Source organism: Prunus persica, chromosome G8, assembly GCF_000346465.2.
Source record: "Prunus persica cultivar Lovell chromosome G8, Prunus_persica_NCBIv2, whole genome shotgun sequence".
Taxonomy (NCBI): domain Eukaryota; kingdom Viridiplantae; phylum Streptophyta; class Magnoliopsida; order Rosales; family Rosaceae; genus Prunus; species Prunus persica.
This window is the reverse complement of record NC_034016.1, coordinates 17,591,266-17,615,206: the sequence shown is the minus strand read 5'-3', so window position 1 is coordinate 17,615,206 and position 23,941 is coordinate 17,591,266. Positions and strand designations below refer to the sequence as shown.

General features: G+C 39.6%; 4 protein-coding genes across 4 annotated transcripts; 2 read left to right on the top strand and 2 right to left on the bottom strand.

Moving 5' to 3' along the window:
- LOC18768768 (coiled-coil domain-containing protein 124) lies at nt 62-2,793 on the bottom strand. The gene is made up of 3 exons (XM_007200348.2): nt 1,834-2,793; nt 701-820; nt 62-376 (listed from the first exon to the last, which is right to left on the bottom strand). Exons 1-3 carry the CDS (start codon nt 2,389-2,391, stop codon nt 365-367), a joined length of 690 nt encoding a protein of 229 aa, XP_007200410.1. The 5' UTR covers nt 2,392-2,793; the 3' UTR covers nt 62-364.
- On the top strand, nt 9,395-12,823 carry LOC18766851 (rop guanine nucleotide exchange factor 1). The gene is made up of 5 exons (XM_020569798.1): nt 9,395-9,934; nt 10,274-10,390; nt 10,505-11,034; nt 11,359-11,712; nt 12,056-12,823. Exons 1-5 carry the CDS (start codon nt 9,658-9,660, stop codon nt 12,485-12,487), a joined length of 1,710 nt encoding a protein of 569 aa, XP_020425387.1. The 5' UTR covers nt 9,395-9,657; the 3' UTR covers nt 12,488-12,823.
- LOC18768831 (F-box protein SKIP23) lies at nt 12,974-15,350 on the bottom strand. Its single transcript, XM_007201729.2, has 2 exons — nt 14,085-15,350; nt 12,974-13,406 (listed from the first exon to the last, which is right to left on the bottom strand). The coding sequence occupies exons 1-2, from the start codon at nt 15,270-15,272 to the stop codon at nt 13,374-13,376; spliced, it is 1,221 nt and encodes a 406-aa protein (XP_007201791.1). The 5' UTR covers nt 15,273-15,350; the 3' UTR covers nt 12,974-13,373.
- Nucleotides 15,534-22,931, top strand: LOC18767645 (transcriptional elongation regulator MINIYO). Its single transcript, XM_020570680.1, has 10 exons — nt 15,534-15,797; nt 15,896-16,709; nt 17,001-17,095; nt 17,250-17,437; nt 18,365-18,470; nt 18,581-18,841; nt 19,017-19,205; nt 19,339-21,636; nt 21,819-22,028; nt 22,573-22,931. The coding sequence occupies exons 1-10, from the start codon at nt 15,570-15,572 to the stop codon at nt 22,762-22,764; spliced, it is 4,581 nt and encodes a 1,526-aa protein (XP_020426269.1). The 5' UTR covers nt 15,534-15,569; the 3' UTR covers nt 22,765-22,931.

The following is a 23,941-nucleotide window of genomic DNA, read 5'->3' as shown; positions in this document are numbered from 1 at the left end:
TGGGACGATACTTGGTTTATATATGTGATGAAAACATATCTTGACAAATCAAATTAATGGCTTCCAATTCCAACTAGTACCTGTAATCAAATTAATGGCTTTCAACTATTACCAGATTTACAGCAGACTGAATCTAAACAAAAAGTTCTGTAAATATGTCGCTCCGGGGGGATTAGGGTAAAAGATAAAAGACTGCACAATTATTTAAATCATGTTTCATTGAGGGGGAATAGCACATACAGTAGGGCATAAACCATATATGCGTTTCAAATTACAAATGTACGTTGGTTGGACATGATGAAATCGGCAAAACAAGCCCGGGAGAGAAACTCAACAACCTTTGCATAGTGAAGATGCTCTGTGATCACTCAGCAACCTGCAAATGTGAAAGTAGAAATTAGGCTGGCTTCATTTCACTAAAAGATATCCTAACATATGATTAACAACTTAAAACAGCTTTATATATTCCAACATGTAACACACAAACCTATCGATCTGAACGCATGACGCACTAAGCCAATATACAGCGTCTTAAGTAACAAAAGTTTCAAGGTATTGAACAAAGCTCTATATATTAGCGAGAGCATATATGACATGAGGACAACAATTCAAGGATTTAAGTAGACTTATCATCTCAAATCACAGGAAAGAAACCATTGAGTTTACCAGAGAAAACAAAAAAAGTAAATATGGGACATACCTGATTTAGAGGATTATCGGGAGATTTCTTCCATAGCTTCCAAATCATGTCCTTGTATTGATTGTGAGTAAGACCTGGTTTCTCTTCCTTGAGAATTGGGAGCTCAGCTTCTTCAAAAGCCTACAATTATCACAAGATCTCGCCATATTATAAACACAAAGAGAACAAAATTACTAATGTCAAAATTTTCCATAAGACCAAAGCAGCAAGCAACGAGATAAGATTGTTTATTAACAAGGGGTGACCTATTTTTTCGAGATAGAAAAAGGGCTAACTTATCAATGGAAGTTTACAAAGACATCATTGAAAAGGTTCGCTGGCCATTAACAAATCACTGCCACTAAGAATATTACTTAGCTTCTAACAATAGCAACCAAAATCATACTTCATCCGAAGACACCAATAGTTAACATTATACTTCATCAGGAGACGCCAATACTGCAATACAGAAGTGGGGCAGCAACAACAACTACAAAGATCACATTTTAAATTGCAGTTCCCCAAGAGGGAACAAACATGAGATATATCTGTACATCGACTACTCACATGAAACCTACAAACTTCTGCCAACCATCATTTCTAGGGATACAGTGTATACAAAGAACATATGCTTGTTACTGAGATCAAGGGAATAAATAAATGACTATAAAAGTTATAGTTCATTGCTTTAAGCTATGTTTGAACTCCATGATGAAATGGAAATAGAGCTATAGCTAAATTTGCTCAAAATTCAATAGGCGGATATGTCTGAAACAGTTGTTCAATTACCAATTCACATTGGAAAGATGTCAGAGCCAACACAAACAAGTAAACAACACTAACGTACACCCACACACCAAATTACTGCTTTCGAGAAGCTGATCATGATTCATGGCCATGTGAGATCATGATATCATCGCAAATAACACATAAAGCTGTGTTTCAGAATTCAGCTACTTCAATCATGCCTAGAGCTCCAACCCTCATACTCATAATTCCTAATGCTCAATTATTCAACAACAGCAAAAACAAATTCTATCCCAGTGAATTAGACTTTAGATTTCAAAGCTATCCCAAACAAAATCAAAACCAATGCAATCCAATTCACAAGACCATAAAACCCTAAATTCTCCCAATAACCACATAAAACGCACCTTAAACGACGCCTTGAGCCTCCTCTCCGGATGCCGATCCACCGGCAAGCTCTCTGCCACCGTCATCTTCGCAACCGCCTCCTCTACCGACCTCGCCTCGATGATCGAATCGTCCCGATTCCTATTCTCCACCGCCACCATCCTCTCATACTCCTCCTCCTCGGCCGTACGGCTCTGCTTCTTCTTCACCTCATTCGACTTTTTCTCCAACGCCGCCTGCTCCGCCTCCTTCTGCTTCCTCAGCTCCGCCTCGGTGACCTTCGGAACCGGGATCCCTACTCGTCCGACCTTCTTATCGGGCTTCTTTACCGCCTTCTCGAGCTCCTTCTCCTCCAGCTCCGCCAATCGGCGCGCCTCGGCTTTGCGAGCAGCGGCCTCAGCTCGCTTCTCGGCTTCTTCCTCGCGCTTCTTGGCCGCGCGAGACTTGCTGCCCTCGGCTTCGCGCCAGTACTGCTCCTCCTTCTCTCGCGCCTCGCGCTCCTTGCGCTCGGCTTCGGTCGAGCTCTTCCGAGCCCTAGCCTCCTCCGCCTTGCTGTTCACACCCATCTTCTTCGGCATCTTGTCCGTACGCTTTAGGATATTGATCCTCTACGGCTGCGACGACGAGGACGACGATGATTGATATTCTCGACCTGCGCTCGATGAGGATGAAATACGTAAACTGGGACTCGATTCGTTCGTTCACAGACGAAGGACAATAACAAAAGGCGGTTACGGCTAACAAGATAAGTGGGCCTTGTTTGGGCCTGTTCAGACTGCTCAAATAAAATGTATAACTCAATCCAATTCCCCCACGGTTTTGGTCCAAGAAGACTCCAAATTATTTCATTTGGACCACGAACCGCAAAAGTAATGTGAGATATAGCATTGGTGTCAACGATATATTAGGGGAGTCATTGTATGGTGAGGGTGTCATATACGAATGATAATGAAGGTAAAATTCGATGGGAATCAGATAAATTGTGAGCATATTGAACCTCTTTGTTTTTGTTTTTATTTGTTTAGTGACTTGGAGAGACTAAAATGCCTTTAGTAAAATGTTCACGTGTAAAGTATGTAATCACTTTTTAACATGACCCTAACAAAGTTAAGATATGCTCTTACTAAATACATGACCTAACAAAATAATAATCAAAATGATTGTTCTTCAATCCAATGAGGCAAATGAAGCAACAATTAAATTTTTGGGATCATTGCTGTAATTTGTCCATTTGTGGTATACAATGAATGTCTATTAGGGCATGTTTCGTGAGTTTGATTATGTAGTTAAGTAGGAATTGGATTCATAATTCTAGTGAAATGTTTGGTGACCTAAAAATAACATGGATTGAATTATGTTCAATCATACTAGTGCCATGTAGTAGCACATTTCAATTAATCCAACTCCTCCAATATATGTGTGTGTGTGTGTTAATATGCCTATAGAGACCCTAAAGCCGAAAACATTATCAAAGGTAATGCACCTACTAATCCAGCTCATAATATAGACGAGAGTGGAGTTGACCCAATGCTTTAAATTCCGATTGATCCATAAATAAAAAATAACTAATTAAATGCTAATTTTACCACATTATTATCTCACATTTCTATACCACATGATGTAGCATATCCATATCATATGCCACATCAATAAAATGAATGAAGTGTATTTTAATAAATAAAATTAGAAAAACAGAATTAAAATACTAGTTTCTGTTTTTCTAATTATCTTAATTAAAATACATTTCATTGATTTAATTGATGTGACATATAATATGAACATGCCACATCATATGGTATAAAAATGTGGGATCAAAATGTGATAAGTGTAGCATTACTCTTTTTGTATTTGATGATCAAACAATAATACAGTAAAACGGAGAATTTGAACTTAAAATTTCAAGTCTCGTAGCAAATACTTTTTTTTTTCGTCGAAGTCTTATAACAAATCAAATGCTCTTAAACACTAGAGTTATAACTCCCCCATTCAGTTCAACAAATAAAAAAACAAAATTCTAGATTTACACGAAAGCCAAGCAAATCACTAATCACTGAAATTTAGCATTCATTTACTTGCATTTTAAATGTTTAGTTGCATCTTCATGCATTTGAATCAACAACTGAGACTATTATTAATCTGCAAGTGTCATTGGGATTGTTAGTATTTTAATCGCATCCTACGCACGACTATCATTAACTCCTAATGGACCAAATCTCTAATCTCACAAACTAATTAATATTTCTGGCCAACAAATAATTAAAATAAAAACCAAATTAATTATCCACTAAGAGCAACTCCACCCCTTAGGGCAAAGTCTAAGGCAAGGGCAAGCAAGGGCAAGCAAGGGCTGACACTATTCACGTGAATAGTGTCAGCCTTGCCATTTGTGGTTCCACCCACAAGGGCAAAGTCTAGGGCAAGTCTAGGGCAATTACTATTCATTGTACTTTATTTCCTATTTTTTAATACTTTAAATCATTAATTTTGATAATCTTTTGTAATTAAATTTTCGGATAAGATTTTCGGATGTGAATCTCGGTTGCCACGTGTCTTATTCCAGATAAAATTTTCGGATATTCATTAATAAAAATTATAATATCAGATTTCCGATAAAATTTTCACCCTATAAAATTGTGCCGCGTGTCCCATGTCAGATAAGATTTTCAGATAATTTTAAAAAATTATAATGTCATATTTCAGATAAGATTTTCACCCTCTAAAATTGTGCCACGTGTCCCATGTCTGATAAGATTTTCAGATATTTTTTTCAAATAGTGATCTCAGATTTCAGATAAGATTTTCACCCTCTAAAATTGTGCCACGTGTCATCTCTATCTTCTGAATCCCTCTATATAACTACACCATCAACACCACTCCTCTCACACAATCTCTGATATATTCCTTCATTTCTCAGATTTTACAATTTCCCATTATACTCTCAATGTCAAACTTCAGGAGGGTGTTGGAGAGGCAACAGAAAGAATGGGAAGAAATCCGGCGTAGACGTGAGGAAGAAGATCGGGACGCCGATGAAGAAGAGGAAGAAATGCTTGAAGTAGCGGCGGTGTGTATGATGAATCAATCAAGCCAACACCATCGTCGTCGTGCCCCGAATGTGGAAAGACGCAGAGAGTCTCGGGGTAAGAATCTCTTGGAGGATTACTTTATCCCAAATTCGTTATATCCTGCTCATAAATTTCGAGAGAGATATAGAATGCAGCCACATTTGTTCCAAAAAATCATGCATGATATTTGTAATTACGACACATACTTCATTCAAAAGCATGATGCTGTTGGAGTTTTGGGTCTTATCCCGGAGCAAAAACTTACAGCTGCTTTGCGGATGCTTGCTTATGGGGCATCTGCAGAGCAGGTGGATGAGATTGCAAGGATGGGAAAATCTACTATCCTAGAGTGCTTGGTGAGATTTTGTGATGCAGTGGAAAATTTGTACACGAGGGAGTACCTTCGCAAACCCACTCCGAGGGACCTGCAAAGGCTTCTACAAAAAGGCGAGGCTCGAGGTTTCCCAGGAATGATCGGAAGCATTGATTGCATGCATTGGCAGTGGAAGAATTGTCCTACTGCGTGGCAAGGAGAGTATGGGAATCGGAAGGGCCAAAAAAGTATCATTTTGGAGGCCGTAGCTTCATTCGACACTTGGGTTTGGCATGCCTTTTTTGGGGTTGCCGGATCTCAGAATGACCTCAATGTCCTTGGTCAATCCCCGGTGTTCGATGAGGTATTGCGAGGTCATTCCCCTCAGGTCACATACCAAATCAACAATACCGTATACTCTGGGGCCTACTACCTTGCCGACGGAATTTATCCTAGGTGGACGACATTCGTGAAAACAATTCCGAATCCCCAATCCGAGAAGGAAAGAAGCTTTGCTTCCTTTCAAGAAGGTTACAGGAAAGACGTGGAAAGGTGTTTCGGTATCTTGCAAGCTCGTTGGGCAATTATCAGGGGTGCTGCTCGGATGCTAGACGAGGAGGTGCTGAGGAGTATTATGATGACTTGCATCATCCTCCACAACATGATTGTGGAGGATGAGTATGACTACGATGCTCCAGAGGTGTTTGAACCCGATCCTATGAACACGGCGTTGACAAGAATATATGAAAGGCCGATAGGACCAAATGGACTACCATTGGAGCCCGAACCGTTACTTCAGGATGGTCGATTCAACAACCCCATGATTGATCGTTATCAAGAAATGCAATCTTCATATGTTCACGAAAGACGTCAAGTTGACTTGATCGAGCACTTGTGGCAGATGAAAGGCAATCACAATGGATGAAGGCTAGATTTGTGCTTTGTTTGGATTTATGCTTTTTTTTTAATTATGCTTTGTTTTTGTGTGTTGTGTTTTGTGGAATTATTGCGAGGTCTTTTTTATTATTATGCTTTTATGTATGGTTTGTTTTGTGTGTTGTTTGCAATAAATGAAGGTTTGTTTTTAATTAATCTTTGTGAGGAATGCTCAAATGTTTTTAATAAGTAGTCCAATTATAGAATGCTTTTTTGATTGAATAAAAAAGAAACAATACAACAAATTAAAGGATAATACAACAATTTAAAAAAAATACAACAATTATAAAAAAATACAACAATACAATCTAATGGTTTTCATCATTTAGCCAATCCGTATTGCTAGGTCCGTCGTCATGGAAAAGTTTTCTTCTCATCACATCCCTTCGTTTATGTTTCCAATAGGCCTTTGTTTCAGGAGACATATGGCTCGTATCCATGGCCATGATTTTCATCTCTTTGTCATCCTCGTCTTTTTCTTTTGCATGTTGCTTTTCAATTGCAAAGGCTTCCAATCGTGCCTTGTCCGCTTCATCTCTCCTCAAGTCTCTCTCCAATCTTAGAGAGTTGTTCTTAGCTATTTGCTCGAATATTTGAACACAATCAATGTTCGAAGTGCCCCCTCTCTTGGCCTTTGCCGCCTTTCTCCCAATAGGTCTCGGCGGACGTGGGAGTGGTGACTCCGTTTCCATTGGGGAGTCCAATGGTGAATCGGTTAATGGCGATTCGTGGAGCGGCGTCTCATGCAACACAACCGGGGGTGCGGTAAGAATAATTTTGAATCTGGAACAATCCTTGACAATTTCCCAACATTGGAAATGCACAAAACTTTTTTTCCCTTGTCCCATGGCACCGAACCACATTTGTGCTTGTATGATCTATTCAAAATAAATAATTGGAAGTGCATTAAAAAAATATACAATGCAAGAAATTATAAACTATTTTGAAATGCAAGAATAAAATTGATTATGTAAATAAATATAGACAAATTGAAAATGCAAAAACAAAAAATAAAGATTATGCATGAAATTATAAACATATTTGAAATGCAAGAATAAAATTGATTATGTAAATAAATAAATCCAATTAGGAAATGCAAAAATAAAATAAACATTGTGCAACAAAAAGAAATAGAATATGCAATAAAAAAAAGTTACATTAAATTGATTAAAATGACAATTAAAAATATTTTACCTCATCGGAAAGATTCGCACCGCTCCGAATGTTCTCCTTTGCTTTTGTCAAGGCATTTCTCCATTTCCCTAACTCTTTGTTTAGAATTTTCCATCTACTAGACAAAGCCATTTCGGTCCGAATGGAACCCGATCTTTGACAAAATTCTCCATGAATTTTGCTCCACATATGATGGAACTTCATCTCATTGCCCGTGATAGGGTCATGACTAACGTTCACCCAAGACTCGCACAACGCAATATCTTCCTGGGTTGACCACGAGCCTCCGATTTCAACAGAAGATGCCATTTGTTTATTTTCTACAAATGGAAAGTAGTACAAAAATGTGAGTGGATAGTAAAAAATATTAGAAGGAGAAGAGTTTGTATGGAATTGGTGTGGAAAGTGGAAAATATGAGTAGAGAGTAAAAAATATTGGAAGGAGATGAGTTTGTATGGAGATTTGGTGTGGAAAATGAATTATGTGAGTGGAGAGTAGAAAATATTGTATGGAGAAGAAATTGTATGAAGATTTGGTGTTGAAAGTAGATAAAATGGTTAGGTATTTATAGGGAAAAAATACATACATTTTTGGTATTTTTTTAAAAAAAAATTTCAGAATTTTTTCGGATTTTTTTAAAATTTTTTTGGCCAAAAAAATGAGAACCGTAGGATTTCTGAAAAAAATCCAATCGGAGCCACCCGGTTCCGACACGTGGCATGTAACCGTTGGTGGTGACGTCAGCGCTGACGTCACCTGAACTCGGGCTCGAGCCCAGTCGATTTTCGCCCTTGGGCCTGCCCGGGCTCGTGGGACCCGCAGCTTGCCCGGGCTGCTTTGCGCGCGCTGGAGCTGGACTTGGGCTGATTTTTGCCTTTTGCCTGGGCCAACCCCTGGCGCTGTACATGCTCTAAAAGATTCCAAATAGTAGCTCAGAAAATTCAACATACATTGGTCCCACAGATCCTTCTATACACGGTCCTGATTATAAACCGTCCATCACGCAAACTGGGCTCATCCAAATAAACGTACCCGACCCGCCGTCCTATTGTCTGCGGGCTACATGTCGGTCACGTGCAGCGAAACACTACGGTGGTCCCCCACCTATACGATCGTAATTTTCTCCCACCAACCCTTTCCCTTTCTGATCAACGACACACACGTTGGTCCCACCATGTCACCCGCGGATGATTGGCTGAGATTTGATCGATTCGATAATGAGTGAATGACCACCAGTCAAAAAGCGTAAGCAAATTGACTTTTACGGATGACCCAAAAAAAAAAAAAAAACTGCCAACCACACCCAATCGAGAAACACAATCCAAAAACGACACCTGTCCAAGAGATGCTCTGCTTTGGGCTAATGCGTACACTTATAACGTAGTATATATACGTAACCTTATACGGACTCCGACCGAATACTTGTCGTTCACACCGTGTCAGACGACTCAGACCTGTCCCCGGCTCATGGAGATGCTCTCCGGTGTCGTTAAGATCCTATGGGATCCAGGACTGACTTTTCGCTTGGTCCCACGTTCAGAACAATTTAACGGTCCATATCGCACTTGGCTCGTTCATTGAAATAAAAAGCGGGGGTCGTTTCTGAATTCACTCTCTTTAATTTGCATTAAAAGATATTTAATATGCTCTGAAATAAATGGTTAATCAACGTAATTACCCAAGACTAATCGTTAATGCTTTTAAAGAGATCTACACTGAAAACGATGTCGTTAAACGAAATATTAATCGCCCGCTTGGGGATGCGAGCGCACGGAATTTAAACCGAGGACGCGCGCATCCTAACTTTCTCTCCGAGCGAGGAAAAAACAAAAATACTTCGCTAACCTCTAAACCGCCGTTAGGTATCTTTCCCACGCAAAACTTCTGAATTCCCTCCATCTCCCAGACAGGGCCCCACAACGTATCCGTACACGTCAGCAAACACTGCCACGTCACGATGGCATAGTAATCTTCTTTTTATTAGAGCTCATAGGTGGGGCCCGCTGGAAAAGGAGCGTGTCGGGTGCTCAGCTCTGCAGAACAAACGGCGTCACTTTTGCTTTTGGTGCCTTCTCTTCATCATCATCAACCCCACTGTGTCCCAGAGTGAGTCTCATTAGCTTTTTCTTGGAGAGAGAAAGTGAGTGGAGAGAAAGAGTGAAAGAGTGTGTTGTGAGCAAACCTGAAATCGCTTTATCCATCACCACCACCACTAACTTCTCTTGTCTGCAACATTCTTCAGACCACGCGAGAGTGTGCTTCATCTCCTTTTATCCTATGCGGTAGGCTTCGCCGTAACGAATGTGCGCCTGAGATCTGCTCTGTACGGACGTTCATTCGGATCTTTTGGACGACAATGGGGAGTGTGTCGTCGGAGGACGTCTCGGACCAGCAGAGCGAGGAGCGGTGTGGGAGTTATAGTCTGAGCGCCGATGTGAGCGAGTCCGAGAGTTGCAGCAGCTTCTCGTGCCGGAGGTTCGATGCGGAAGGGGCTTCGAGCTCGATGACGTCATCTCCGCGTCAGGTGCCTGGAAATTTTTGTTTTCAGGCGCCGGTTATGCTTCCGGTGATCGGAGGAAAGGATGTGGTGGCTTGGGATGAGAAGCCGGAGAAACGAGACGCTGATTTGTCTGGTATTGGATTTTGTTTTTACTTTATTTCTTTTTGTTTTTAATTTTGTTTCTAAATTTGGTTCTGAGGAGATTCTTGCTCAGTGTTTGGCTTCCGAGAAAAGTGCGGACAAAGGAGTAGATAGTGAATTTAAGGCCTAAACAGAAATTCTTAAGAAAACTGTAGTGCTCAAAAGTACTTGTCCAGTTTAATTCCCAAACCTAAGAGGCACTTTTGAAGCAAATTGATCCTTATCCTATTTCTTATAGTAGAGATCTGACTCTGTCCTATTTTAAGACCATTTATTTTGTTTTTTTATGAAGTTTTTATTATTATTATTTTTATAAAATTTATGGTTGCAGAGGTTGAAATGATGAAGGAGAGATTCGCTAAGCTTCTGCTTGGAGAAGATATGTCTGGAGGAGGGAAAGGAGTCTGCACTGCCCTTGCTATCTCAAATGCCATCACCAATCTTTCTGGTTAGTCACATCCTCTTGGAATATGCACACCCTTGTGTGATTTTGGCAGAGACTTTACTTTTTTATATGTGGAATTTCGGTTTTCTGAACTCAATTACTGGGTTGGAATGGCAGCAACTGTTTTTGGTGAGTTATGGAGGTTAGAGCCACTGGCACCACAGAGAAAGGCAATGTGGCGCCGAGAGATGGAGTGGCTCTTATGTGTGAGTGATTCAATTGTTGAACTTGTGCCTTCGATACAACAGTTCCCAGGTGGGGGTACATACGAAGTCATGGAAATGCGACCACGCTCTGACTTGTATGTGAATCTACCTGCCATAAAGAAGCTTGACGCAATGCTGCTTAGTATGCTTGATGGGTTTTGTGAGACGGAGTTTTGCTATGTTGACCGGGGGATAATTGTGGATGATTCCAATGATGGTAAGGGGTTTATGCCCGGTGGAAGGCCTTCAATTAGGCAGGAAGAGAAGTGGTGGCTACCCTATCCAAAAGTTCCGCCAAATGGGTTGTCCAGTGAAGCACGAAAGAAGTTGCAGCAGTGTAGGGACTGCTGCAACCAGATATTGAAGGCTGCCATGGCAATTAATAGTAGTGTGCTTGCTGAGATGGAAATCCCGAGAGCTTACATGGAGTCATTGCCCAAGGTTTGGGTTTCTACATCTCTTTTCATGATTTGACACATATGGTAACTAGATTACGACTAGCAACATCTCTTTTTTTTAATCCCCTCATATATTTAAGAGTAATATCATGTTGTGCGAGTGTTAATATCCTTTCCTAATTAAAAGGTGATACAAGTGTGTGAGTTTATATTTCAGTGCCATTCAATTTATTTATTTATTTCGTAATGAGAGCATAAATAGATGCTGAATATCAATCAATATTCAGGAATTATTATTCAACATGTAACTTTCATTTAGTTGATTTTAAATTTCTTATGACACCATTTGTTCTCCATTTCATGACAGAGTGGGAAAGCTTGTCTGGGTGATATCATTTATCGTTACATAACCGCAGACCAGTTTTCACCCGAGCATCTTCTTGATTGCCTGGACTTGTCATCAGAACATCAAACTCTAGAAATAGCCAATAGGATTGAGGCAGCTGTGCATGTTTGGAAGCAGAAAGACCAGAAAAAACACAATAATCATCAGAAAGCTAAACGTGCATCTTGGGGTGGCAAGGTCAAGGGACTTGTTTCTGATACTGAAAAAAATCATTTTCTGGCCCAACGAGCAGAGACCCTCTTACACAGCCTAAGGCATCGTTTCCCTGGCCTCCCACAAACTGCACTAGATATGAACAAAATACAATACAATAAGGTACATTTCACTGTATGTTATCTATATGTTGCTTAAGATTAGAATAAGGTCACCTGAACTTGGGGTTTGTGAAATATGTCATACTGCTTAAGATTAATTTCTTTTATTACTACTTTGAATACACTGGTTTATCAAATTTGTTGAGTTCCTTGGTTTTGTAAACTTGGAGACTATGAATTCGTTGTGGCACATTACGAGTTATTTGATTCAATCATTTATGTCTGAGACTGTCCGAAGGACAGACGCACCATGTGGTTACTGCATTATCTTCTGTAATAGGATATTTAGAACAACAAATCTTCCAAAGATAATTCTGAAGGATTTTTTGGGGTTAATTTTGCAGGACGTTGGGCAGTCAATTCTGGAAAGCTACTCGCGGGTTATGGAGAGTCTGGCCTTTAACATAATGGCAAGGATAGATGATGTCCTCTTTGTTGATGATGCTACTAAGCGATGTGCTGCAGCAGAATCAATGTCTATTTTCAGCAGGGGAGGTTTGGGTGGCCTTCCTATCCAGAAGAGGATGTCGCCCAGCCCCTTCTCCATTCAACACACTCCTTATGGCTCTCCACTGGCAACTCCGACTTTCTGTTCCTCCACTCCAGTTGTTGGTAGTCCAGGAAGGACACCTCTGTGCGTAAAGCGCAGCATTCGAAAAGAGGCACTAGACGAGAAGACAGAGAAATTACTGGCAGCTGATTTTGAGAGGGTGTGGTCATATGCTGGAAGCCTAAGCTCTAGAAGAACAACCGGGGACGCTCCCGAGCGGGATTGACTTAAAAATGTTAGCTCAGTTTTAAGTTGAAGTAGGTCCATAAAACAACAGAAGTTACAGAGCCTTGGATCCTTGGTGCTGTCGAGATCTAATATTGTATAGTCTTTATTAGCAATAGAAATAGGTTGGTCTATAGTTTTGATCAGGTAGTAGATGAAGAGAAAAAAGACTATTTAATTTCATGCTGGTTCTAAAATTCCCGTTTTGCCATTTAGCTACCATACCGTAGACACAACTTGTGATTGGATCTCTGCTACCAGATTAACATCAAGCCAGTGTTCAAGCAATTGTTCTGGACTGATTAGTAACTTCGCATTAAAGAGAATCATGGCAAGATATGAATAAGTGTCTTGAAAATATGGTCCATTTCTCATCTCCAGATATATACTGACCAAAACTATCATAATATTCCATGGTAATCAATAAAAAATAGGGAAAAAAACAGAAGCTGAAGTGTTGCAGCTTAAGTAATTTAAGAAAAGCAAAAGAACAAGATAGATGTGTTTCCAAAAGCACTGATAATTCAGTAATTTACAAGCAAATAAAGTACATGGTACATACTTTATTATTATTTATTTTTCAGTTAACAAGGAATTGGCTGCCTCTTAACAACTCCCCTTCCAGGTTTAGGTCCTTACAGAAAGTAGTAAAATATCCTTGGCTCATAAAGAGACTCATGTCTATGGCAACTTCGATCCACTTGATTTGGTTGCAAAGGCTGGCTTGGTCACCTGAACTTGTTGATGGCAAAGCCGCAGGGTGTGAACTGTGCTTTCACCTTGCACTCTACTATATAAAAGATTTAAACTTGAAACGTCTTGGATTTCAAATGCATTAACGGGTTATTACAAAGTTGTGCACTGATTTTCCACAATCCATCTCCATCTCACAAAGCCAATTCTTCAAACTGACTTTGCACCTGTTGCATTCACTAAATCAGCATTTGCATTCCTTCATTATGTTGATTAAAAATCAATTCGGATACTAACGATGAAAATCTGGATTCAAATGGCAGGAATACCAGCTAGAGTAGCACTTATTGTAATCGACAATCAATCCAATCAAAACATATTCACTATGAGCCTGCTAATTATTTGGCTGCAACATCAGGAGGACCAGCAATCAAACTTAGAGATTTCAATATCAGTCAGCTGCTAGTATAATTGCTTCAAATCAGGGATTTAAACCAACAATGGTACGACATTATGTTGTCAAAGCCTTTAAGCCAAGGCCCAGAGATCTTAAAAAATCTGAATAAGTTATTGCGACAAAAATAGTCAGTAACCAAAAAGGCAAAACTGATATCTAGAAAATTGGGGATTTATCAGAACAATATACTGCCTACAGCACCATGCACTAATTAAGTACGAATGTCTTGGCAACGGAAAATGACCATCAAGGTGGCATTGGTACTAGATTTAAATTAGAACCTATCAGAAATTGGCATCAAGGTGGCAGGGCCAGATATGAGTTTGTAACAATTATCAAATATACCTATCAGAACTTGGCAAGACTGATAGCATTGAGCAGTGCAAACACAACATAGAATGAGAAAAAACACAAAGCAAAATTCCAAATGCAAAAAGACTAAACTTACTTGTGTTGGTGCAATCCAGTCAGGGGGTGGCCAAAACAGCTTTGAATACTCTGGATAATCAGATAAAGGTGCAATACTACCATCATCCAAGTCAAACACACCTATATCACGGCCCTTGAACACGCCTTCATCTTCACCACTTGTATAGAAGAAATTATCTGTAAAAAATATACAATTCCCTTTACAACCAGATAACTCTGAAGCCGAGGCAGAAAAGGTGCAATCATCCCCCAAAAACAACACCCTATCCCCCAAGCTTTTCAATTCGACCAATCTCTTCCCCTCTCTATCCAACTTAAAAACCTTGAACCTAACTGTTCTTTCAGTCAAACAACCATTGAATTGCAATTGGATGATTTCATCATCAACATCCAAATCGGTTTCTGGAGCCATGCTCAAATACATATCAACCACCAACAATTCACCACTTGACTCAACCAAGAACTTCTTATCACCACCAAACACAGGATTTGCAACTACATTCAGATTTGAGTGCAAACCGACGATCACAGTACGTCCGGTGCCATCAACGGCATAAAATTGTCCTTTAAACAGTATAACATCATCATAAGGCGAAGGCATATCGTGAATTATAGTCCACCTCTTATCCTCAGACTTAAACATAGCTAATTTCCCAGACACGTGAATGGTAAGCAACACAAAATCATTGCTTTCGGAACCCAAAAACATAAAAACCACCTTTTCCATGTACAAATTGCCAGCATCACCAAAAGAGTTACCATTAACAAAAGGCCTAAAATGCACATAGTGAAGAACATATTCTCCACCCAACTCAAAAACCCAAAACTTGGATAAATCCAATACCTTTGGGAAAGATTCAGGCAGAGGCTTCAGCTGAAACCGCGAGAGTGGGTTCAGCAAATGCATTCTCCCAGGCACGTCTTCTTCGATCTTGACCAGCCAGCAATCTGGGTTTGTTTGGTTGCGGAAATTAGGCAACCCCATGAGGAATACGGTGCGCTGCGAGAGGTGGAAACCTAAGGTGGTGTCGCAGATGCCATGGTTTGTGAGGAACGGAAACCGACCTGGTAAACGGCGAGGTCTGGAAGAGACTGAAGACCGCCATGAGGAGCAAACGGATCGGAAACGGAGCAGATAGAAGGGGCTCTCTAGGCGCTTAGCGATCTCCTCTAGGAGCTCCTTGGGGAGTTGAGACCAATCGGCCATGGATTTCACTTCACTTTCCCGGGAAAGTACGGGAAAATTGGCGAGAAAGTTGAAGATACAGCTATTGGAAAATCAGAAGAAATGAGAAACGCCAAAGGCCAAAGGAACTAGTGGGGACCACAGTGGTATAAAACGGCACGTGGCGTCGTCGTTTAGTCTAATTTAAAATGAGCCAAGCGGCGTCGTTTTCGGTACTTGTTGTTGGCTGGTTCTGGACTCTGGTATATATTAAATTGAGCCCGCCCAAATGTCCAAGCCCTACTTTCTGAAAGTTCATTCAGAGTGAAGCTCATAGTTATGGAGAAGAAGCAAAGCAGCAAAGCAAGCAGTCCAGGCGAGATGAAGAGGAAGACGAAGGTGATAGTCGGGACCGACGCGCTTCATTTAAACGAGGGCGATGCTTCGAGTTTAATCGGCGGCATAGTCGAGAAAGGTATTTCCGATAAGTCAATGCTGGGCCCCACTCCACCGCCTCGGCCCACCGTTCTTCCTTTCCCTGTTGCTCGCCACCGCTCCGCCCTCCCGGTAAGCCCTAGCAAGCTGATTGGCTACTGTCAAACGGTTTAGTGAATATTTGAGAAAAATGTACATGAATTTGTGACTGGTTTTGGTTGATGTTACAGTATCGAAGTCCGGTGAATAGTAATTTGGGCGGTAATGAGGATGTGGATTATGGTGATGGCGGTGATGATGTTATGAACTTTGAACCCATAAAGCCTTATGCCAACCCAGTAGAGAGGAAGAAGAAAAAAGAAATGGACTTTAGCAAGTGGGCAGAGAAGGAGCTTGGTGTGAATAGGACTAGAACAGTTAGGGAAACAATGGAAGCTAGTACTAGAAAGAATGGCTCAAATAAATTGCATCCCCAGCCAAAGCCTCTGTTGGGCAACTTGAAGACTGAACAAGAATCTGTTTTGGGCAACTTGACTGAACAAGAATTTGTATTGGGTAAGAATGACATGCAAATTCAAGCTGGCCCAAGTCCAAAGTCCCTTGCTGATAATGTTCAAAATGAACAAGTGTCCATGTCGCTTGAGACTCAGATTGATGAAGAGAACCGTGCTCGATTGCAAGGGATGTCAGCGGATGAGATTGCTGAAGCACAGGCTGAGATCATGGGAAGGCTGGACCCTGCGCTGCTTAATGTGCTCAAAAGGAGGGGTGAAGAGAAATTGAGGAAGCAAAGAAGCCCCAGTTCGGATAACAATGAACCAAAAATTTCCCCTAGCTCTCAAAGTGGCATGTCTCATGTGGACACAACAATTACCTCAAACCATACAAATACTGCGGAAGAGAATGGGTTGGAGCAGAACTCAGGCCAAGCGAGTCTAAGTTTGTGGACTGCTTGGAGGGAGAGAGTCGAGGCTGCTAGGGAATTAAGATTTTCCTTGGATGGGACTGTTATTTTAAATGGTTCCCACCAGATACCTAAGAGTAGTAAGTTATATTACTCGTTTATATAATTTTCGGGCAAAAGCTAACCTTTTCTTTTCGTTCTATTTCACAAGATATTATGGATATCACTCTTGTGTCTTTGCTATATTTACTGTTCTATTTTCTCTAAAAGCCTGGGACTTAATTCTGTAGGTAAATTTTCTTTTACAATGAAATTAATAGCATCGGTAATTTTGCTATCTGGGAAGTGCAACTGCATTAATGATGGTACTTTTTAAAAAGATAACATGTACCTCAATAGGCTTTCAGTTAATTATTTCTTCCATGTTACAGGTAATGTTTCTGAGCGTGACTTCCTGCGTACTGAGGGGGATCCTGGTGCTGCTGGCTATACAATCAAAGAAGCAGTGTCACTCACTAGGAGTGTGGTCAGTTTATATTCTTGATTTCTGTAGTTGTGAAATAACGGTTTGGATAATATCTTATGTTCATGGGTCTCTGGTATATCATGTCCGAAATCTTGTAGCTCTTCCTCCTGATTTCTGTTATCTTGTTTTACCATATGCTGTTTGGTGGTTTCAGATTCCAGGACAACGGTCCCTGTCATTGCATCTCCTTTCAACTGTGCTTGATAAGGCATTACAGAATATTCATCAAATGCAAGTGCAGTTTGATAGAAGAGATGCTAATAAAGTTGAGAAATCTATTGACTGGGAGGCTGTTTGGGCTTATGCACTTGGCCCTGAACCTGAGCTTATTTTATCTCTCAGGTGTGTTATATCTGAATCCTTATATTCCAAAATTTTGTTGAAACCAGTCATGCCTGAATTATCTGCCTTTATCTTGTAATCTTACTCTTCTGTTAGTGAGTTTGTTTTGTGGTGTTATTGCATACCAATTGATCTGTCAAACATCGATAAGCCTCAATGTTGTTTCACAGAGTTGACTGTTTGTAATATTGAGTTATGATCTTTCTTTAACCATGTCTATCAGTATCATCACTAATGAGTAGATTCAGGTGTCATCGTCTACCATTTATATTTTTTATGTCCTTAGTATACCTGCCATGTATAAAGCAATCCGTGGATCCAGATAAGGCACAGAAAACATTGATAAAGAAATATAAATGCACAATTATAGTTTGAACTAGCAAGTTCTTTTATTGTCTATTCTAAAAATGCTTTTTATATCATTAGGAATCAGTTCTAGCTTGATATATGCTCCACGTGTACACTTGTACCGTCAGAATAATACATGATTATTTATACTCTGTACCTTTTATTATCATGACCTAGATAACAAGGAGGTATATTGTTGCCCAGATTAATGGTTTCATAAAATTCATTACATGTATTCAACATGAGTTATTCTAAATTTTCTGTTCATTTATTGGATCATAAAAGGTAAGATAATCTAGTTATTTCATCTTTACATGTTATAGTTAACTCATCATATTCCCCTCGAGAAAAAGTTAAGTGTGTTCTCTCTGTTTGCTGCCTATATATCCAAGCTAGAGTCATATGCCCCTCGAAAAATTATTTGATGACTTAGATTTATGATCAACCAATTATAGTATTTGATAGAATAAAACAGTTTACCTGAGGATATAATTATTTTCTTGGAGATACTTCACCATTTTCTGATTCTTTGATTTTTTTTGGACTTAATAATTTTGCAATTTAACCTCTGAATTGTAGGCTTTGTCTCGATGATAACCATAGTTCTGTAGTTCTAGCTTGTGCCAAAGTTCTTCACTGCATATTGAGCTATGATGTAAATGAGAACTTCTTTGATATCTCAGAGGTAGAGTTTTTCTTTCCTTTTCTTCCTACTATTATACTTATATATATCTTTGTTTTTTTAATTATCTATCAGTATTTAATTACTTCAAGTTTGATGTATTCTGCTCTCAGAAAATAGCAACTCGTCATAAGGATACATTTACTGCCCCTGTATTCAGAAGTAAACCAGAGATTGCTGTTGGTTTCCTTCGTGGTGGATTCTGGAAGTACAATGCTAAGCCTTCTAATATTCTTGCACTTGATGAGGAAATTATTGATGATGAGACTGAAGGGAAACGTACAATTCAGGATGATGTTGTGGTTGCTGGACAAGATTTTGCTGCAGGTTTGGTGCGGATGGGAATCCTTCCAAGGCTTCGTTATCTTTTGGAGGTTAGTCCTTTATTTTCTTTTTACAGAACAGAGCAAACACGGATTCACCAATTAGTAGTGTTATATATATAGTAAGATACTGCTAGAAAAGTTGTTGATTAAAGGACTTTTTAAGAACTTGTGGAAAAATGATCTTCAGTTTCCTCTTAAAGTGTATTGTTTTGTGTGGTTTCAGTCAGACCCTACAGCGGCTTTGGAAGAATACATCATTTCTTTACTTATAGCTATTGCAAGGCATTCCCCAAAATGTGCAAATGCAGTCAAGAATTGTCAAAGGCTAATCCAAACAGTTGTCAGCAGATTTATTGCAAAAGAGAGTGTAGAAATCCAGCCTTCTAAAATAAAGTCTGTTAGACTTCTAAAGGTAGGCAGTTTGTGTACTTTTATTTCCAGTTGTTTTATAGGTTTTGTTCCTAATACTATTAGATGGGAATTGTACCTGCATTTAATTCGAGATAAAATTAATACTCATATCCTTAATTTTGTGTATATAAAAGGTGTTGGCTCAATCTGATGGGAGGAATTGTGTTGGTTTTATAAAGAATGGGAGTTTCCAAACTATGACATGGCATTTGTATCAATCTATTTCCTTCCTTGACAAATGGGTAAAATCTGGAAAGGAAAACTGTCAACTTTCTTCAGCTTTGATGGTTGAACAGCTGCGTTTTTGGAAGGTTTGCATTCAGCATGGGCACTGTGTGTCATACTTCTCAGATATTTTCCCCAATTTGTGCATATGGCTGAACCCACCTATAATTGAAAAGCTTATAGAGAATGATGTACTTAGTGAATTTGCATCCATCACTACGGAGGGCTACCTTGTGCTGGAGGCTTTGGCTAGAAGACTTCCAAGTTTGTTCTCACAGAAGAATCTGAGCAACCAAATCTCTGAGTATTCTGGTGATGACACTGAGTTCTGGTCTTGGAGCCATGTTGGTCCAATGGTTGATATAGCTTTGAAGTGGATAGTTATGAAGAGTGATCCTAGCATATGTAATTTATTTGAGATGGAAAATGGAGTTGGTGTTCTTCTTGTGTCCCAAGATTTATCAGTGACTTCCTTGTTATGGGTGTATTCAGCTGTCATGCACATGCTTTCCAGAGTGCTTGAAAAAGTGATCCCAGATGATACTGTCCACTCGCATGAAAGTGGTAGTCTTGTACCATGGCTTCCAGAGTTTGTTCCTAAAGTTGGACTAGAAATTATTAAAAATGGGTTTATGGACCTTTCAGATACTAATGATGCAAAACATGGAAAAGATCCTAATGGAAGTGGCTCCTTCATTGAGAAACTTTGTCATTTGAGAAGTCAGGGTACATGTGAAACATCATTAGCTTCTGTATGTTGCTTACAGGGGTTAGTGGGGATTATCGTTAGCATTGATAAATTGATAATGTTAGCCAGGACAGGCGTCCAAACTCCTTTCCAAAATTACACTTCAACAAGAGAAGAGAAAATACTCAAGGATGGTATACTTGGGGGGTGTTTGGTTGAATTGAGAAGTGTGCAAAATACTTTTATGAAGTTAGTTGCTTCAGACTGGCACCTTGTGCAGTCCATTGAGATGTTTGGCAGGGGTGGTCCTGCTCCTGGAGTGGGAGTTGGCTGGGGTGCCTCTGGTGGAGGATATTGGTCTGCTACTTTTTTGTTGTCTCAAGCTGATTCAAGATTTCTCATTGACCTACTTGAAATTTGGAAGAGTGTGTCCAATTTTGATATCCCCACCGAAGAAGAAATGACTTTGACTATGCTGGCAATTAATTCATCTCTAGGAGTATGTGTAACTGCAGGACCTACAGAAGTGACTTATGTGAAAAAGGCAATAAATATTTTGCTTGATGTCTCAGTTCTGAAGTACCTTGATCTCCGTATTAGGCGTTTTCTTTTCTCGAATAAGGGAGTTAAAGTGTTTGATTGGGAGTATAAAGAAGAGGATTACCTACTCTTCAGTGAAACATTAGCTTCCCATTTCAATAACAGATGGTTATCTGTAAAGAAAAAGCTCAAAGATAGTGATGGCAATAATTTATCTGGCAGTAAACTACTTAAGAATGGTAAAGGTTCCCTTGACACCATATATGAGGACTTGGACACATCACATATGATCAGTCAAGATTGCACTTCTTTAGTTGTAGAGTGGGCTCACCAGAGGCTGCCACTACCCATTTCCTGGTTTCTCAGTCCAATCTCAACCCTTTGTGATAGCAAGCAGGCTGGTCTTAAAAAATCTTCCAATTTACAAGATCTCATTCAGGATCCAGGTGATTTTCTTGTAGTTTCCCAAGCTGGGCTTTTCTTCCTTTTGGGTATTGAAGCACTGTCCAGTTTCTTACCAGATGACATCCCATCCCCAGTTAAAACTGTATCGTTAGTTTGGAAATTGCATTCTCTATCTATGATCTTACTTGTTGGAATGGGTGTCATTGAGGATGAGAGGAGTAGAGCTATTTATGAAGCTTTGCAAGACCTCTATGGGAATTTTCTTCATCAGGCAACATCGTGCAACTTATTGACAGAACCTAGAAATGAAAACAACGTGGAGTTTCTGGCATTCCAATCAGAGATTCACGAGACTTACTCAACATTCATTGAAACTCTTGTGGAGCAGTTTTCTGCTATATCTTATGGTGATTTGGTTTATGGCCGGCAAGTTGCAGTTTATCTTCACCGTTGTGTGGAAGCTCCTGTGCGCCTTGCTACCTGGAATACACTAACTAATTCTCGTGTTCTTGAACTTCTGCCACCTTTAGAGAATTGCTTTACTGATGCTGAGGGTTACCTCGAACCTGTTGAGGTACTGCTGACTAGTCATTGACTTGTTTGTATCAATATGAGCTTCGAGTATCTTTAATTTAGTTTTGAGCGATTGTGGGGGTGTGTGCATGTTTGTGTGTGAGAGAGTAATAATGCAATTTAAAATAAATGGTTTTTTTACTGCAAGGTGATGAAAATGTATTAAATCTGGTGCTTGTGCAGGATGATTTTGGTATTTTGGAGGCTTACGCGAAGTCATGGACTTCTGGTGCCCTCGATAGAGCTGCAAGTCGAGGATCACTTGCATATACACTGGTTCTCCATCACCTTTCAGCATTCATTTTTAATTCGTGCACAGGTGATAAGCTATTGCTTCGGAATAAGCTTTCGAGGTCTCTTTTGCTAGACTTCTCCTTGAAGCAACAACATGAGGTATGCAAAAAATTTCCACAGTTGTTAAACTCTTCGTGTATATCGTGTTTAGTGCGTAAATCTGTCCAGAGAGTAGATTGTGTCTAGCAATGTGTATCATACAAAATATGCCTCCTAAGAACTCCTGTACAGACACAACTCCATCTATGTTGAAAATGATATTTTGCTATGAACTGTGTCGTATACTAATACAATGAATGCAGTCAGAGAGAAAGGGAAACCACTTTGTAATGTTGACCAAGTAGTTCTCTTAATTTAAGCAGCCCCTTCGAAAGGAATTAAACTCTCAGTTTGAACCATTGGTTCTAATTGCACAGTTATGGCCCAATGGGGACTGCCTTCCAGGCTGCCTCCATCATCAATTTGGATAGAATACATTATTTGATATGAACTTGAAGTTAGTTTTGTTTATACTGTGGAAATACGTAGTACATAATAACTATTCATATCACAACCACCTTTTTTCAGTTCTTCTACTTGGCCCTTATCTCCACAAAGCAATAATTGAAAGAAAATCTAATCCAAATGTGGAATGTAATTGCAGGCAATGATGTTGAACCTAATTCAATATAACAAGCCATCTACATCAGATAGGATCAAGCAAGAGGATGGATCACCAGCTTGGAATGCCATCGAGAAGAGGCTTGTGTTACTAAATGAAGCTTGTGAAACAAATTCCTCACTTTTAGCTGCTGTGGAGAAGCTAAGGTATTCCTTAAAGAACAAAATGTTGTGAGCGTGTGTGCATGTCGTACGCTTATGAGAGAGAGAGAGAGAGAGAGAGAGAGAGAGGCCGGCTTGGTGAATGGATGTTTTGCATAGATGAACAATGTTTCCAACTTGTAAATGTCTGAACTCCCTTTTGTACATAATAAAAATTGAACAGAATCCTTTTTACGTTGATTTGAGGCTACAGATTATTTTCCCAGGTGAGAAAGACAACTTGCTCAATTGGAAATCGGTTTAACAAGTCTAGTAAGCCTTTGTTTTGAACCCAACAAACTCCCACATCGACAGAGTGATAAAAGTTGAGTTGCTTTAGTGTCTATAAAAGCGAGACGAAGCCAAAGTTTTAAGTATCTTTGCGCTTGGGGCAATGACGCAGCTTATGAGGTTCTAACCGAGGCGCGTCTATTGCTGGTTGAAAACTATTTCCAAACCCCCTCACTGGCCTCGGTTCAGCCGTGGCCTCTGAGAATTTCTGGAAGGGCTCCCTTCGGGGTAAAGCCCTACAATTCCTAGTTCAAGCATTCTTTCATCAACATAATTATAATTTCAACTAATTATTAGAACATGAAATGACTTTCAATTCTTGACCCAAAAAAAAAAAACTTTCAAATTTGTAATTAAGAACACCAGAATTTCATTGTCACCAGAAAATTTGCATGAGCATTGAAAGATTCAAACCCAAAACTAGCCACTTGTTATTTTCTAATTGATTTTTAGTTCAACTCCTATCATTGAAAATTGAAAAACCCAAAACTAGCCTCTTGTTATTTTCTCTCCAAATAGATTGTGTTTTGTATAACAAGTGACAGCCCAATTGTTTTGATTTGATTTCCTGGTAGACATGAACTAATGTCATTTTTGAAACGATAATGTGGCCTTCAATCATTTTGTTATAATAGAAGAGAATGAAACTTTTTACTTATCAGATAATCCTAATTCATTTTCTCGCTCAGCCTCGATACTTGAACTAACATCAACATCTTGGAAGGATTAGATTTGATAATTTAGAAGAATTATATGATAGACTAATAAATAAGCCACTCCTTGAAGCTTGTATCATTGTGTGATGAAAAGTGTCAATTGGGTCAGTTGAACATGAATGGGGCTTGTTCAAGTCTAGATAATAGATGAAGAGTGAACACCAATTAAAGAGTGTTTTAACTTGTGTTATCGTCTAATTAGAG

Coding starts and splice junctions, on each gene's coding strand:
- LOC18767645 (XM_020570680.1), top strand. CDS start 15,570: ATGGAGAAGAAGCAAAGCAGCAAAGCAAGCAGTCCAGGCGAGATGAAG. Junction 15,798..15,895: donor GCCACCGCTCCGCCCTCCCG/GTAAGCCCTAGC, acceptor TTGATGTTACAG/TATCGAAGTCCGGTGAATAG. Junction 17,438..18,364: donor GAGCTTATTTTATCTCTCAG/GTGTGTTATATC, acceptor TCTGAATTGTAG/GCTTTGTCTCGATGATAACC.
- LOC18768768 (XM_007200348.2), bottom strand. CDS start 2,391: ATGCCGAAGAAGATGGGTGTGAACAGCAAGGCGGAGGAGGCTAGGGCT. Junction 821..1,833: donor GGCTCAAGGCGTCGTTTAAG/GTGCGTTTTATG, acceptor TGATAATTGTAG/GCTTTTGAAGAAGCTGAGCT.
- LOC18766851 (XM_020569798.1), top strand. CDS start 9,658: ATGGGGAGTGTGTCGTCGGAGGACGTCTCGGACCAGCAGAGCGAGGAG. Junction 9,935..10,273: donor ACGAGACGCTGATTTGTCTG/GTATTGGATTTT, acceptor TTATGGTTGCAG/AGGTTGAAATGATGAAGGAG. Junction 11,713..12,055: donor ACAAAATACAATACAATAAG/GTACATTTCACT, acceptor TTAATTTTGCAG/GACGTTGGGCAGTCAATTCT.
- LOC18768831 (XM_007201729.2), bottom strand. CDS start 15,272: ATGGCCGATTGGTCTCAACTCCCCAAGGAGCTCCTAGAGGAGATCGCT. Junction 13,407..14,084: donor ACTGGATTGCACCAACACAA/GTAAGTTTAGTC, acceptor TGAATGCAACAG/GTGCAAAGTCAGTTTGAAGA.